This window comes from Macaca thibetana, chromosome 1, assembly GCF_024542745.1.
Source record: "Macaca thibetana thibetana isolate TM-01 chromosome 1, ASM2454274v1, whole genome shotgun sequence".
In the NCBI taxonomy this organism is placed as follows: Eukaryota; Metazoa; Chordata; class Mammalia; order Primates; family Cercopithecidae; genus Macaca; species Macaca thibetana.
In genome coordinates this window covers 33,216,904-33,233,506 of record NC_065578.1, presented here as the reverse complement: position 1 = coordinate 33,233,506, position 16,603 = coordinate 33,216,904, and the positions used below count along the sequence as shown (strand labels likewise).

At 47.8% G+C, this 16,603-nt stretch overlaps 1 protein-coding gene across 1 annotated transcript in view; it reads right to left on the bottom strand.

Annotated features, from left to right (window-relative positions):
• Positions 1–2,591: 2,591 nt before the first annotated feature.
• The window catches only part of C1H1orf94 (chromosome 1 C1orf94 homolog), a 42,367-nt gene continuing 28,355 nt past the window's right edge, over positions 2,592–16,603 (bottom strand). The window contains 3 exon segments of the mRNA XM_050747934.1: positions 2,592–3,061; positions 9,364–9,560; positions 13,446–13,523. Coding sequence (XP_050603891.1) covers positions 2,986–3,061; positions 9,364–9,560; positions 13,446–13,523 — 351 coding nt within the window. The 3' untranslated portion in view covers positions 2,592–2,985.

Genomic DNA, 16,603 nt, shown 5'->3' with positions numbered 1-16,603 from the left:
TTTCCAAAAACACTTTCTTATTCTGATTTAAAACAATAAGCATATGGCATATCGTCCTTATTTTTAAAATGTACTACCTTATCTCCCTTATAATACTGTAGTCGGTCTCTCCTTAGTTCCTTCTTACCTTTGCTTTGATCTATTTCCTTCTTGTTGGAGATTGTTCTAAAGAGTTGATTGGAAGGTCTTTGTAAAAGGGCATTAATCATAGGGTAATTTTCCCTGGTACCTCCAAATGCCTTGAGGCAATTCAGCTTCTCTAGAGGACCTTCCATACCACTGCTTCTTGGTTAAAGCCTAGCTGCTGGCATTGAGGAGTGTATGTGTATTTCACTTGATCCCCATTTTCCATCTGGGCCATCTCCACAGTCCTTATGCATGGTCTGTACATTTCTCTGAAGAAAATGCCTCCTGTCTCCTTCAGAACCGGCCGTGGCTTTTGGCTTTGTGGGGCCAGGTTGCTTTCACCTCTTCCTAGCCCCACCTTCCATGGAGTCTAGCACCTGGCACCTCCAGTTCCTAGGACTATCGGGGCTCTGCAGGAGAAATGGCTAGCTTCTTGTTGATATTTCCTTTGGCAGGCATTTCCATGTGATCTTCCTCTGTTCTGCTAAGGCATTTACCTTTCCTCCATCCCATTTCTGCCTTTGTATATGGGATGAGATTACCAACTTCTCCGAGTTTCATTGAGGATAGAGTTCGTACAGGTTTACTTGTTCTCCTTGTTATTTGGGGGTAAGTTTCAAGAGAAGAGGAAAAGAAACATCTTTACTCCACCATCTTAAAGCCACAAGTCTATGTTAAATAGACAAAGTTGATGTTAAGTCTACATTATCTTTTAATCCTCACAACTCTTAATATGGTCACTCACAGAAAAGAGGTTCAGAGAAGTTAAGTTCTCTGCCCCAAGTCATAGTTGGAAAGCAGCTAAGAAACCAGGTCTGGCCAAAGGCAAACCCATGATTTTTCTTTTACTGTCTCCTGTTTCCCAACATGCTGAGATCAAGGGAGGGTGGCAAACTATAGTCTAGCCTGGATCAATACCTAGAAGTACAATATAAGAAAGACCTTTGGGACAGACTGTTAACCAAGGCTATCAAGAAGAAACAAGAAATGCCCAAAGTAGGGTCGAGCATTGGGGAAGGGAGTTGGAGGACTTCCAGGGAATCCTAGACTTAGGCCATGAAGAAAGTAAGAAGGCATAAGTCTTGAGGGAACTTGGGAGAGAAATTGGTTTCCAGGGACCCAGAAAGAAAGACCAGTGAGGCCACTGGGGTTACACTGTGAGAGCAAAAGAAATGCTCCTGTGGGCACTGGACTTAGGTCCATCCTGAAACACTGGTGACCTCCAGACCCCCAGCCTCCCATTGCTGTCTTGATTAGGACTCCTAATGTTCCCCAGACTGTCTCTCAATGGCCTCATTCACAGTGGAGTTCAACTTCCAGGTGAATAACCGGGTTGGTAATAGAGCAGGTGAGAACTGAGAATGCTGGTCCAATCTGGATGTGCGTAGTTCAGTTTTTAGACCAAAGAATATCCTTACACTAATTCCTGTTTACACATGGCACATGGGTTTCATTTCACAGACCAACTCTGATCAGTGACAGCTGCCTGGAGCACCACAGGGAGAATGACTCTGTGGCTTTGTCCAAGCTTATGGGGATAGAATGACATAGCTGATTAGCGATGTCTGCCAAGGGGGTACAATAGAAGAGTTAAAGAATGTACGCTGTTGGTCGGGCACAGTGGCTCACGCCTGTAATCCCAGCGCTTTGGGAGGCCGAGGCGGGCAGATTATGAGGTCAGGAGATCGAGACCATTCTGGCTAACACGGTGAAACCCCGTCTCTACTAAAAATACAAAAAAGTAGCCAGGCATGGTGATGGGCACCTGTAGTCCCAGCTACTCAGGAGGCTGAGGCAGAAGAATGGTGTGAACCCGGGAGGCGGAGCTTGCAGTGAGCTGAGATCGCACCACTGCATTCCAGCCTGGGTGACAGGGAGAGACTCCGTCTCAAAAAAAAAAAAAAAAAAGAAAGGGAATGCGTGCTGTCACAAAGTCAGGCTGTCTCCTCTTCCCAGACTCATGTCCTCCGTCAATGTGATTAAGTTGCTCTCAACGTCCTTATTCGAATCATTGGTAAGCGTTTGACAAGATAGGTCTAGGGATGCTGCCATTAGGTGCAGTTTTGACACTGACCTCTATCATGGTACTGATGTACAATCATTGGATATAGTCTGTCATATTTAGCGTTACTTTTGAAATTGTTTTCCAGGCTACATTTTCCAATTGTTTGTCCAAAAGGGACTTTTTATGGAAAACTTCCACTTGGGATAGGAGAGAGTGCATTCCCTTTATGATGTCCTTTCCTGAGATGCATACACTGAGATGTTGAGAGGTGAGTGGATCACAGGGGAAAAGAGATAAGCCCTCTCGCTTATGATCCCTTAGGTCCCATATTTAGACAGCAGCACTCTGAGGACTCCAGCTTGTGGTCTCCTTTCATGTCCTGAGTAAACACTGAGTCTCGTGGGGAAAATGAGCAGTAAAGATTACGCAGAACACAACAAAAATAAACAGGCGCACTCCATTTCAAGCAGCTCATACTTTTATCATAAAATACAAACTTTCTAAAATTAAGTGTCTTACTTCTATTTTACCAACAACAACAAAAACAAAAATCACTCATGTTAGCTAAATACAGATGCATAAGTGGTTGAGCAAGCAAGTATGAATATGAGGAGCGTGTGTGTGTGTGTGTGTGTGTGTGTGTGTGTGTGTAGCTTGTGCCATGTGTGAGGGGGGCTGTTTGTGTGTCAGTGTTGGCCAATAGATGAATCTGGTCTTGCTGTTTTCTGTCTGTGACCTGGTCAGAACCTTGCCTTTCCAAACTTCATACCAAGCTTTTGCAGAATCCAACAATTCAAAAAGCCCTTAGCCCTGATCTGAGGGCTAAGGGAGGAAAAGGGGGAAGAGAAGGAGATCTAAAAGTTTATGCCATTCCCACTGGAGGAAAAATAGGGGCTGTGCATCAAGGGCCCTCCGGATGTCGAGCCGAACCTGGAAGAGAGGGAGGGTAAACGCCATGATGAGATTCCTAACGTTATCGGAAAGGATTAGAAAAAAATAATATATTAATTTTTGAAACAGTGAAGACCATGACAGGCTTAGAAGGTAAAGGCTTTGCCATAAGAAAAAAGCTTTGGCCTTGGGAAAGTGAAATATTAAAATAATACAATTAGAGGACAATTAAGCACTTCTCCTTATGCTTACTTGGATCAGGAAGCCCCTGGGAGCCAGCAAATATTGTTTCAATGAAGCCTACACTCTGTCCCTGCCCAAGACCCATAGAACAGGGACCCTCTCTGGACCTAAGCATCTTACCTGTATTCCTGTGACCACTCTACCTGCCTTAGAGGACCAGATGTGTCCCTCAGGAAAATCTACAACATCAGAGAACTTAGAGGCAAGTCCAGCATAAGATCTTCGAGGCTGGACAATCCTAGAGTCCCTCCTCCCCTTACCAGCACCAAGCTAAATCAGGCCCTTCACTCCAACCCTGACTGAGAAGTAAGCGTTGAGACATCACTGAGTGCCTAGGTCTTTGCTAGACCCTCAGGGAAGGAAGAGTTAAGACGTGTGCCTCACCCTCTAAGAGCAGAAATGCACACGCTTCTCCTTTTCTCCCTGGCACACTCCTATCCATACTTCAAAATAGAGTTCAAAAGCCATCTCCTCTGTGAAGACTTCCCTGACCTCTCCAGATGGAATCATTTACTCACACTTCTGGAATCCTACTGTAATTTCTTCACCCATCTGCTCAGATATTTTGAATGAATGGGAACAGAACTCAATACAAATTACAGTAGAGCAAATGGCTAGATTTAATCTAATCCTGGGATTCTCAATCACTTTTCAGCTGGCCAGATGCGTATTATACAAGAGATTCATGTCCGTGGTACCCTCCTATGAACTGATGAAACAATTCCTCAATTGGAGGAGGGAAGAAGCAATGGAAATAGACCACAGCATTCATTTGTAGTGCCTCAGCAGCTAACTGTGTCTGTTGCTCACTGAGGGTCCATAGGCAAGTTAGGCTGGGTCATCTCACTCCCTTCTCACTAAAATAAGTCCCAAGAGAGCAGAGACTTTACCTATTTCATATCCAGTGCCCAGGACCTGACACAATGTGGGTGCCTCATAAGCAATCCATGCCCGCGGTAACCCAACCTCTATTTCTCTCTTTCAGAAATCATATTAAAAGATCATTCAGAAATTGTAATGATATTATTACAGGGATACCCTGCCTTCTACTTACAAAATAAAGGCTGTAACCCATACTTCAGTATTTAACAATTATCAGTAATCAACAATGATCATGACACAGCTCATATCTGATTGCCACACACGCAGCTAGCTCCTCCAGGTTGAGAACTTCTGATCAGATCAATGGCCACTGGCATGATCAAGACAGTATGTACACTACAGGGTCAGGAAGAGGAGCAATCTGTGTGGACAAGAGTTAACAAGGAATGCTTCCTGGAGGAGGAGGAGCTTGAGTAGCCTGTTGAGTATGATGAACATATGTCTTGGTTTGCCTGGGCCAGCCTCTATGTTGGCATTTCTGGTATAATTATTTTATAGTTTTTTATTTGAAACAGAGTCTTACTCTGTCACTCAGGCTGGAGTGCAGTGGCACAATCTCTACTCACTGCAATCTCTGCCTCCCAGGTCCAAGCGATTCTTGTGCCTCAGTCTCCCAAGTAGTTGAGACTACACGTGTGCATCATCACACCCGGCTAATTTTTTGTATTTTTAGTAGAGACGGGGTTTCACCATGTTGGCCAGGATGGTCTCAAACTCCTGACCTCAGGTGATCCGCCTGCTTTGGCCTCCCAAAGTGCTGGAATTACAGGTGTGAGCCACTGCATCTGGCCTGGTATATTATTATCTGTACTCCTTTTAACTCTCAAATTTATTATTGCTCAGAAGATAAATTGTATGTTTATCCCACCCTGATGAATGTATACAAATAGACTTGGCAGAGGGGAGGGCTCTACTTCTCCTTCCCTGAGGACATGGAAGCCCCTCTCTCCTTCCTCTCCCCTTTACACAGTTTTTTCTCTTGATTCCACCTTTTCTGCTGACCCTCGTTGTCTTCCACACTAAACTTTCTGCTTAGGCCCATGCGTCTTCCCCAGCCAGGTGCAGCCTCACCTTGATCTTGTTCCATCCAGCACCTCACATCACCACCCCAAAACCAGCACTTTGTTCAGGAAACACTGTCTTCACTTGGCTTCCTGCACTCCACTTTCCCATTTTTTCCCCACCTCACTAGACAGTCCTATTTATTGATAGAGTCTTTGTTGGTTCCTCCACATCTCTGCAGCCTCTACATGCTGGAAGTCTCAAGGCTCAGCCCTTGGACCTCTTCTCTTCTCTATACTTGTGTATTTTGGGCGATCTCATTCCATCCCATCCCATTCCTTGAAATATCATGTATATGCAAATGGCTCCCAAATGTATTACCAGCCCCAATCTCTCCCCTGAGTTCCGGACTCCTATATGCACCTACCTATCCAAAGCTCCACCCATCTGTCTAATGACACTCACAATTTTCACATGTCCAAGACTGACTCTTGGTAAACAGATCCTCGTTCTAGTCGTCATGACCTTGGTTGTTTTTTGTTTTTTGTTGTTGTTTGTTTATTTTGCTTTGTTTTGTTTTGTTTTTGAGATGGAGTCTTGCTCTGTCGCCCAGGCTGAAGTACAACGGCATGATCTCAGCTCACAGCAACCTCCGTTTCCCAGGCTCAAGTGATTCTCCTGCCTCAGCTGCCCGAGTAGCTGGGATTACAGGCACTCACCACCATGCCCAGCTAATTTTTGTATTTTTAGTAGAGACGGGGTTTTACCATCTTGGCCAGACTGGTCTCGAACTCCTGACCTCAAGTGATCCACCCACCTTGGCCTCCCAAAGTGCTGGGATTACAGGCGTGAGCCACTGCGCCCGGCCCAATGACCTTAGTATTTTGGCATTGCTACTGCTCCAGTTGCACAAATCAAAAACCAAGGAATTTGCTTGACTTTTCCCTTCCCTCATTACACGTTCAACCATCATCAAGTCCCACCAATTCTACCAAGAAAAGAACACATCACAGATCTTTTCACCTGCCCCCTTTCCCAGGGCCACTGCCTTCATCCATGCCACCAATGCCTCTTGCTCAATATAGAGCGCCTAGCCTACTCCCCTGCCTCAGCTCTTACCCTCATAGTCCATTCTTCAGACATTGGCCAATGTGATCTGTTTTATATAGAAAATTAGAACACGTCCTCATCAATGTAAAAGCCTACATGGTTTTCCACTGCTCCTGAAACAAGATTTCTAGTCATGTCTACCAGGCCTTGTCTAGTCTGGCCTTGGCTACTTCTGATTTTAATTCCACGCACTCCGTCCCTCACTGTTTGTGCTGCAGCCACAGGTTCCCACCTCAGAGCCTTTGCACTTTCTATTCTTTCTGCCCAGAGGCTCATCCCCAACATAGATGCATGGTTCATTCTCTCATTTCATTTAGATCTTGGTTCAAGAGGCTACCCTTGATTCTTCTCCCCATCCTAACCCATATCCCAAGGACCTGACTTTGCATACTTGTTTGTTTATCTCCTTATTGTCCATTTCTCCTCCTAGAATGAAAGTTCCTTAAGAGAAGGAAAACTTTTGTCTCGTTCACTCCATTATCCCTGGTGCCTACAACAGTGCCAGGCACATACAAGGTGCTGGATCAATGTTTTTTGAATGAACAGATCATCCCCTCTGGGTACTCAGGCTTGCAACCTTTACATTATTTTTCTGACCTCGTGATCCTGGTTTCCTCAGCCTCTCAGAACGCCAATCCACCCCGCTCCTTCTCCTCACCCTCCTCTTTGCCTCCGCTGTCTCTGGCTCTCCCCAGGCTGTCTCCCACTTCTCAGGCTGCTCCTTCCTCGGGTTACCTTCCCACTCCTCCAACCTCTGCAGACCTGTGGAGACCAGGTCTCAACCTTCTGGTCTCACAGCTCCCGATCGGTGGTTCCCGAAAGCTGACTGAGGAGACATTAAGACCACTCTTTCTCCCAGACACAGCCAGGGCTATCTCCTTCGGCAAGTCTATCTTCCCAGAAACCAGAGTCACCGCACAGAATGTGGGAAGTTGGCCAGCCTGCAGGCAGCTTATCTGGGTCTCTATTCTCACCTCTAGGGGATGATAATCTCTCCCATAGGCCCCTAGAGCCACCTCCAGACCACACCCTATCCTGCTTCCTGTTTCTCTTACTTCCAGCCCATCAATTCACTCCGATGTGCATAAATCTTCCCTGGATCCCCAGGCCTAGCAGTCCAAAGCCTTTCATAATCCAGTCCCAACCTCCCTTTTCCAATCCTGTTTTCCACCTTTTTCAGAGACAAATCTAATGCTTCAGCCAGATGCCTTTATTCCCCAGGCCTCCAGCTTGCCGCATGCCTTCCCATCTGAGGGCCTTGCTCCTCCTGCCTGGAATGCCCTCCTCCCAGCACTGCTCACAGGAACCTCCCCCGCTGCAGGGATCCTGCCTCTGTCCTCGGGCCACTTTGATGGCTTTCACTTTGCCAGGGCACTAACATTGTTGTACCCACATTTCATCCGCTCTCAGTTCTCTGAAGGGAAGAAGCATATGCTATTCATCTATGGGTCCCCTGCAGGCTAAATTCAAATTAACTACATGTGTTAACACAGCGTTTCCCAGGGTGTGTTAGGTGGAACACACCATGCTATACTCTGCAAGAGAAAGGAAAAGAGAGGGAGGGAGAGAGGAAAAGAGGGAGGGAGGGAGGAAGGGAAGGGAAGGGAAGGGAAGGGAAGGGAAGGGAAGGGAAGGGAAGGGAAGGGAAGGGAGGAAATATTTTTTTAAAAGGGTGTGGATGCTGGGCGCAGTGGCTCATGGCTGTCATCCCAGCACTTTGGGAGGCCAAGGCAGGCAGATCACCTGAGGTCAGGAGTTTGAGACCAGCCTGGCCAACATGGTGAAACCCCGTCTCTACTAAAAATACAAAAATTAGCTGGGTGTGGTGGTGGACGCCTGTAATCCCAGCTACTTGGGAGGCTGAGGCAAGATAATTGCTTGAACCTGGGAGGTGGAGGTTGCAGTGAGCCGAGATCGCACCATTGCACTCCAGCCTGAGCAACAAGAGTGAAACTCCATCTCAAAAAAATAATAATAAAATTAAAAAGGGCGTGGATTTCATGTTTAAATAATACTATTGACCACCTTCTTGAACATTCTCCATGCACCCTAGGAAATTAAATGATCTGAGAATTCCAACAGTTAAGAAATCTGTTTATCTCTGTTTCCCACAGCTTTTCCCAAACAGATCTGACTACTGAAACCACTTTCTGCATTTATGCCTTTTAACAAGCTATTTGGAGAAAATACTGATTGAAAGGATGAGAGTTTGGGGACACGGATCGGCACAGCAGGGAAGGTTCTGTGATGGGGAGGTGGAAGGATAGGAATCTCTGTCAGGCTGGGAAGTTTGGCCTTCATCCTATAAAGTGAGTTTCTCAAACCCGGGCACCCATTCCCCAGGGTGTGCCCGGGAGACTGGGATTCCCAGGAATGACACAGCACCACCTGACGCTTGGAGCATCCATATTAGTGGAAGGTTTGGTGGGTGGGAATGAATGGCTATGTATTATTATATTAAAACAAACACAAATTTATGACTCAACAGCAAGTACAATTTGAGTAGAATTTTCAGCCAGAATGTTGAGTTTGTTGTTGAGCCAGAATGTTAAGCCCTCAGACCGTCCCAGGAAATAGGAGCTCCTTGCCTCTGCAGTTTGGGGAACTTGGTGGAAAAGTGTGGGTAGCCTTGATAAGCAGTCGAAGGCTCTTCAGCAGGGCCCATCACAAAGTCAATGGGATGTTCGGGAGATTAGTCTGGCAAGGAGCTCAGGGTGCGGACAGTGGGAGGTGAGAGCTCTAAGGAGATTAGCTGGCCATGTCCTGTTGTAACCAAGCACATGGGTAAAGGCAAATGTATCACTGCACCAAATGCCCCTGCCTGTGGAGAGGGGTATCCATATGTTATGAACCACATAGTTGCATTTCTGCAACCAGACCTGAAATGCACCTACAAAAGGGGCCCACCAGGGCCCAGACCCTCTTCATCGCTGCACCAAGTCCCTCCAGGACCCACACAACCACTGGCCTATGGGTACAGGGCCCATCCCACCCCACAGCCATGGAACACAGGTACCAAGAGAGCATTGGCAAGCCCACTCAACTTGCTCCCACTCCCACCAGCTTTCTGGATACCCTTAGGCCTCCAGTATGGGCTAACTCACCCATATGCTTGGGGAAAGAGGTACTGCGGTCCATCTCCTGCCATTGGGGGAGGGTCTCGGGGGTTGGCAGACATCTTTGGAGGTGTCCTCTGAGGGTAGGGATAATTGGGTTGGACAAAAGGGATGTAGCTCAGTAGTGGGGTGTAGGAAGAGCGGAAGATCTGCTGTCCCATCTGCTGTGGGTTGTATGGCGTCACCTGCAGGCCATAGAGAAGAGAGGGGTGACGTCACCATTCCCTAGCCCAACTCTAAGCCCAGCCACCCGCCCCCAGCCTCAGCTCCTGTGCCCCTCAGTCACTGTTGGGTACATAGAAGGCAACATGTTGGAATGGAGAAAACCTAGGGCTCAACTTCTGTAGTGAGTTCTACAGAAGTTGAGCCTATATGTCTTCTACAGGCATATAGCACATAGCAAATCAATATTATTTCCATTCTCTTCCCTGTTTCCCTAGCTTTTCCCTCTGTCAATAATCATCTCAAAAGCCCCTTGTTTATTTTTAAGGCTTTCATTATCCCCAGAAAGCTGTTGTGATTTACACAGCTCTGGCTTCTATCTCTCCTGAGATCCTTTCAACAGATTCCAAGCCCTGCCCAGTGGAAAGTCCTGCGATGGCAGCAATATCCTACATCTGTGCCATGTGACGTGGAAGCCACCAGCCACACACGACAATTGAGCATTTGAAATGTGGCTCATGGGCATGAGGAACTGAGTTTTGAATTATACTTAATTTCAGCTAATTTAAATTTAAATAGCCACACATAGCTGGTGGCTGCCATCGTGAACAGTGTGAGTCTAGGAGGAAGGGCAAAAAAGGGCAATGGGGTTGAGTACAAACTCTAGGGAAATACAGGAATTCAGTGGGGCTTCCGAGATTGCCCGTGATGAACTCCAACCAAGAGCTGGGGCTCCCACCATCTTGCCGCGACAAGGCGGAGACCTCATCCATCTTGTTGACCACTCTCTTCCCAGCCCTATGACAGTGCCTGGGACACAGTCGCTGCTTAACAAACATATGTTAAATGAATGAATGCAAGAAAGGGAGAGAGAGGAAAGCGAAGAGGGGCAGAAGGAAGGAGGGAGGAAAGAAAAGACCACTAAGGCATCTTCTTGAATACCTAAATGATGCAGGGCTCATTACCTTATGAGCACTACATTCCACTACTGACAGCTCCAAATATCAGAAAACCTTTTCTCATACGGAGCTGACGTCTATCCTCTTCTGTGCTGAGGGGAGTATCAGTCAGAACTTGAAGAAACTTCTGGATTTCCATTTTAATAGCAAGTCTGGGGTCCAAGTGCTCAGGAATCGGGCACTCTGACAGCCCTCTCTCACCCCATATGCCCTTATCTAAAAAAAAATCCACAAAGGGGTGTGTGTGATGGCTGGGTGTGATGGCTCATGCCTGTAATCCCAGCACTTTGGGAGGCCAAGGCGGGTGGATCACAAGGTCAGGAGTTCGAGACCAGCCTGGCCAATATGGTGAAACCCCGTTTCCACTAAAAATACAACAATTAGTCGGGCGTGGTGGTGCATGCCTGTAGCCCCAGCTACTCAGGAGGCTGAGGCAGGAGAAATCGCTTGAACATAGGAGGCGAAGGTTGCAGTGAGTTAAGATCATGCCGCTGCACTCCAGATTGGGCAACAGAGCGAGACTCCGTCTAAAAAAAAAAAAAAAAAAAAAAAAAAAAAATCCACAAAGGCTAGCACTCATTGAGTGCTTAAAATGTGCCCAGCCCTTCACATGGATGCTGTCATTAAAACTCCAGAAAGCCCTGTGAGGTAGGACCATTATTATTGGAAACAGGAAATCTGAGGTTCAGAGAAGTGAAGCAACTTTCTCAGTGTTTCCAGCATCTGAGTTGTGGTCAGAACCCCGGAAGGGTAAGCCCAGAGCTCATACTTTGTTTCACACCAGCCTCTCTATGCTGTGTCCTCTCTGGAAACCTGAGTCCTCCCTCCTGGTTCTCCCCAGTGTTCTCCAGTGGAGATGTGAGGCCTGGTGATGCTGGGCACAGGTACCAAATCCCAAGGTGATGAGCTAAAGGTCAGAACACACCAAGAGTACCTTCCAGGACAGATGGGAGTCATGACCCTGTGGGTCAGTATGGCAGAAAGTACCCCTGTCCTCATGGGGGAGGAACTGCCTGGCCCTGGGAGGGGATCAAAATGGAGGAGGCAGGTCCTAGGGCTCACACGATGTTATCAAAAATGTGCCCCTGATTCCATGTATCTGATGACACTATAAAGTAGAGCTTTGTAGCCTGCTCTGGAGCCGTCTCCAAATATAATCCTCACTGACAAAAGCAATGGAACAGTGTGCCCAGAATGCTGCATTTATATAAAAATGTTTATATAAATAGATATCGCCGGAAAAATATGTAAAAAAAACCCATTAAACAGTGATTGCCTCCAAGTTTTAAAATTTTTTACCATGTTTTTATATTACTTTTTTCAAATACATACACATGCATGTGTGCGTACACATACACGTAATTGTCTAAAAATATTCTCCCTGGAGCCAGGTCAATGATATTCCTGTTCAAGGGGTGGAGGCAATGGGGCCGAGGTTTCCTGACCCAGATCATCTCTCATCCCAGCTTCGTCTCAGGATGCAAGGGTTCCTGCTGCTGAGAAATCAGTGCTGGCCCAGGTAACAAAGCTGCCTACACCTACGGGCTCTTCCCTACCCTCCCGAACATTCTAACACATTTCAGGTCAGAGGTGCAGTTTGCACAGAGGGTGGGGCTCCCTGTGGAGACAGGAGAGGCAGAGGCTGTATGAGTTGGAGTGTGGGAGTGTCCACCTTCGTATGGAGGAGCAAGGCCAGCCTGGGGCTATGGCAGGCTGGGTGTTGGTGCCCTCTGCTCCTCCAGTCTAAGCTCCTTTCCTCATACCCCCATCCCTGCCCCAAGACTCAATACCCCTCAATGTGCTTCTGTATCCATTTGTGTGCCTGTGCCTGCACACAGACCCCCGCAGCTTGGTGGCATGTGTACAACTATACCTGTGTTTCTATCTGTGTGTGTGTGTGTGTGTGTGCATTTCTCTTTCTGCTGCTTTATTTTCAGGCTGTATTTTTGTGCATCTACATACAAGACGTAGTAAAGCATGGTCATTGGCACGCCAGCCTGCCAGAGGTCAAACCTCAATTACTGTCCCACAGATATTTATCCCGACCTACCCATGAAAGTAGTGTTGCCAGATTTAGCAAATAAAAATACAGGACACCCAGTTAAACTCAAATTTCAGATAAATACATATTTTTAGCATAAGTATATCATGTGAAATATTTGGGACATAACTTACACTACACATTTTTTCCTTGTTTATCTGAAATTCAAATTTAATTGGGTGTCCTGGATTTTAACTGGCAACCCTACACGGGAAGAATATGACTCCTCAGTCCCACTGACGCTGAGCAAAGCCATGTCGTTTGCATTGGCCAGTGGAAGGTGGGTGGAAGTTCCCATGGACAGGTCTGAGCTGAGGATTTCAGAGGGATCACGTGTTTCTTCTTGCCCTGTTGGGCTCTTGCCATCCACCGTGGAAAGAGCAACAGGTACTGAATCTTCAGCACAGGCCCAGGAGAGGCACATGGAACCCACGTAAACCTGATCCACAGCCCAGCTCAGCCAGCCCGTAGACCCGAGCAAGAAATTAATATTCATTGTTGAAAGTCCCCGAGATGTGGGGGCGATGTATTGGTATTGCCACAGCAACACCTAATTTGTATGTTCACTTTATGACTTTGAGCAAGTTACTTAATCTCTCTGCGCTTGGGTTTCCTCATCTATAACCTACCTCACAGAGTAATTTTGAAGGCTAAATTAGTTAGTGCAGACACAGTGCTTACGGACAGGCCCAGCATGCACGAGGGGCTCCCTTAGGTGCCCTGTGTTGTCACACAGGGACATCAGTTTGTGATTTCCACATGCATGCCAGCATGTGAGTCTGTACTCCGGAGCCAATGGTAGGCCAGGTGGCTGGTCACCAGCTGGACCAAGAGGAGGGAGCAGATGCACCCTGTGACCCAAAGGCCTTCATGAAGCCGGGACAGAGGAGGAGAGAACGTCTACTCACCTGTTGGGAGTAACATCCCAGCTGGGGATGCAAAGCCTGCTGATAGGGCATCCTTGCTGCCTGCTGTGGATACAGGCCCTGGGGAGAAAGAGAGGCTCAGTATGGCCAGGCAGGGGGCTCCCTGCCAGAAGGCAGCAGCTTCTCAGCTCAGTCCCCAGACAGGGTCGAGTTTGTCCCATCACATCGCCGGCCACACCCATGGGCTGTCTGAGGCCAGCTGGAATCAGACCAGGAGAAGCAGGACTCACACCACACAGGAAGCCCCTCTTAGGCAGCCTTCACAGCCTTTCCAGTGAGTGTGGGAGATAGGAGCTTCAGGAGCCTGACTGCTTCCTGGGTCCCAGATCTCTCTCTTAGTGGCTGTGTGACCTTAGGCAAATCACTTCACATCTCTGAGCCTCTTTTTCCTTCTCTAAAAAATTACATGTGCTCAGGCCCGCAAAGCCTGTGAAGGTAGCCACATTATCTTTGTTGCTGTCCACACAACTTTTCTAAATGCCTTCCCCTAATCCCATACCTGCCCCCTGAAGACACAAGGTGTCCATGCACATCTCTACGTGTGAGTGTTGGTTTGCATCCATGTTTAAGTACACCTGCATGTGTGTTTGCACTTGTGTCTATGCAGCTGTGTATTTCTGTGTACAAATATACAACTGTGAACCCAGGCGTGTTAGTGTTGCTGTGTATCTATGTGCCCATGCATATAGCTGTGTCTGTAGCGTACGGAGAGGGGCAGCGTGAGGATGAATGTGTTAACACATTTAAAGAGCTTACAATAGTGCCCAGCACATACTAAGGACTCAATGTTCGGTGTGTTTGTCATCCCTCACTGCCTCCTCTCTTAAACAGCTTTCTGGCAGTTCAGCCAGATGGGAAATTGATATTTTACTCACAATTCTGTCTTGGGGTGCTCATGTGTTCACACACAGACATAAGACACACACACACACACACATATACACACACCCGCAGAACTGCTGCTGTGGCAGTGGTCATTTCTAGTCCCAGACTCTGCCTCCACCTGCAAATCCAGTTTTCCCTTAAGATGAGGCTCAAAACCCAAAGCACCTCTCAGCCCAGGACATCTCAGAAGATCCGCTGCCCGAGAGGCTGCCTTCATTCTGGGCTCAGCTTGTGCCAGTGACCAAAGTATTGATGATGGCTGATCCTACACCCTTGAGGATTTCCTCATGGCCTGTGGACTTTCTGATATGGAGTCTGTGAGCAGGCCTCCCTGTTCTCCTCCTGCTCCATCTTCCAGGTCCCCAAGAGTGCACATCCTCTCAGAGCCCTCCTTGCTCTCTGCTCCCATGCAGGGGACACTCCTGACATTCCCGTGCTCAGGCTTCTCCCACTTCTGCCCACACCTTCACGTGAAACCACTCACCTGCTGCCCTTTACTCCAAGCCCTACAGCCTGGGGCACCCTCTCTCTCTCATTATGACCACTGCCCAGTCCCTGCAACGCCAGCCTCTGCCTGAACCTGGACAGAGCAGTCAGACTGATGGGATTGCCTTACCTGTTCCCAGCCCTCTGTGAGTTCCAAGGCCACTAGGCAGGTTGCTAAGTGTCCCTCCTCTGTTTCACCTCCTCCTCTGAACCCCGTGAGCACTCATCTCTGCTTTCTACAGGCAGTTGTGCACCTGCCTGTTTCTATGTGTGTACATCAGACACGCATATATATTGTTTGTGTGCATGTGTGTGTGTGCACAGCATCATCCACAAAGATCTCTGCTGGGAGCATTCTATGTCATCATTTTCGAGGCTCATTGTGCCCTCTCAGAGGGTGGCCAGAGCTATGCTGCCAGACTGCAGAGCCTAAGTTGCGCAGCTGAGCTTCCTTATGGGACTCTTTCCTCTTCCCTCTGCCTCTTTTTCATCATCTTCTCCCTCAGGTATAGCACTGAGCAGTCTTCAGAATGCCCAGCATGGGCCACGCCATCCACCCCTCACAGGAGCCCATCCAGTAGGGACAGCAGAGCACTTAAGCTGGTGGCCCTGGTCCTCCTGGCAGCACCAGGGAGGAAGGTGCCCGTTGCTTTCTACAGCCAACTTTCCCAGCCACCACCATCCCACACCTGCTTGTGCCAGGCTGCCCTAGGTTCTGTGGATGGCAAACAGCTGCCCACCGCTGCTCAGTCCCAGGGCGGATTCTCAGGAGATGGTGCCACACTCATGAGTTAGAAAACACTGCATGACTTCAGCAATATTTCTAGTTATTAGAATTGCAAGTTTGTAAAATCACAGGGAAGGGTAAATAAACATTCACTCTTCTTTTCTTAAGCCGTGGCTTCTTCCCATGCACCCTCCCTTCTTAATTGGGAGCAGAGTTCCTTTATGCCAAGTAGCCCAGGAGCCTCTGAAGCTCCTCAGTGTTGGGGACTTTGTCTTCCACATCTCTGAGTCCTCCCACCACAGAGCTCTGAGTAAATTGGATTTGGGACCTCATCTTTATTCCCAGTACTAAGGAGGGAAGAGACTAGGCTAGACCATTCCCCATTTCTCCTCTCTGTCCCCTCAAGGTCTGTGAAGCTCTCTGACCCCATTTCCTTGGAAGATTGAGGCTGAATAATAATAAAAACCAACATCTGTGTAACAGCTTAAATTTTAAAGAGCCTTTACCCTTCCATGGACTCAATTAATCCTTACAACCATACCAGTAGCTGCTGCTGCTGCTGCTGCTGCTGCTGCTGCTGCTGCTGCTGCTGCTGCTGCTGTAATTATTATGAACCCATTTCACAAGTGAGGAAACCGTGACTCTGAGCAGCTAACCAGCCTAAGGCCTAACTTGGAAGCAGCAGAACCTTTAAAGCCAAGTCTGCTGATTTCAAAACCTGCCTGCTATTATCTCAGGCCCCTTGTTCAGCTATCTTGAAGCTGGACAGCATTGTGAGATCACAGAAGCTGGGAGAAGGTAAATTATGCTGTCCTCCCTTACCACCTGGGAGGACCAATGCCTTCCACAGCCAACTTCAGCTGGGCCCATTCAGTGCTTAAACTGTCTCATAGAACCCAGCAGGCCTTACCAGCCAGCGTCCTTCTGCTGCTTCAGTTCAGAAGGGCAGGAAACTCATAGACAGCCCTACGATGCTAAAGACAGAGGACCTTCATGCTCAGAAAATGGTATGTCCAAATCTCACCCACTCCAAAAAGTCAGA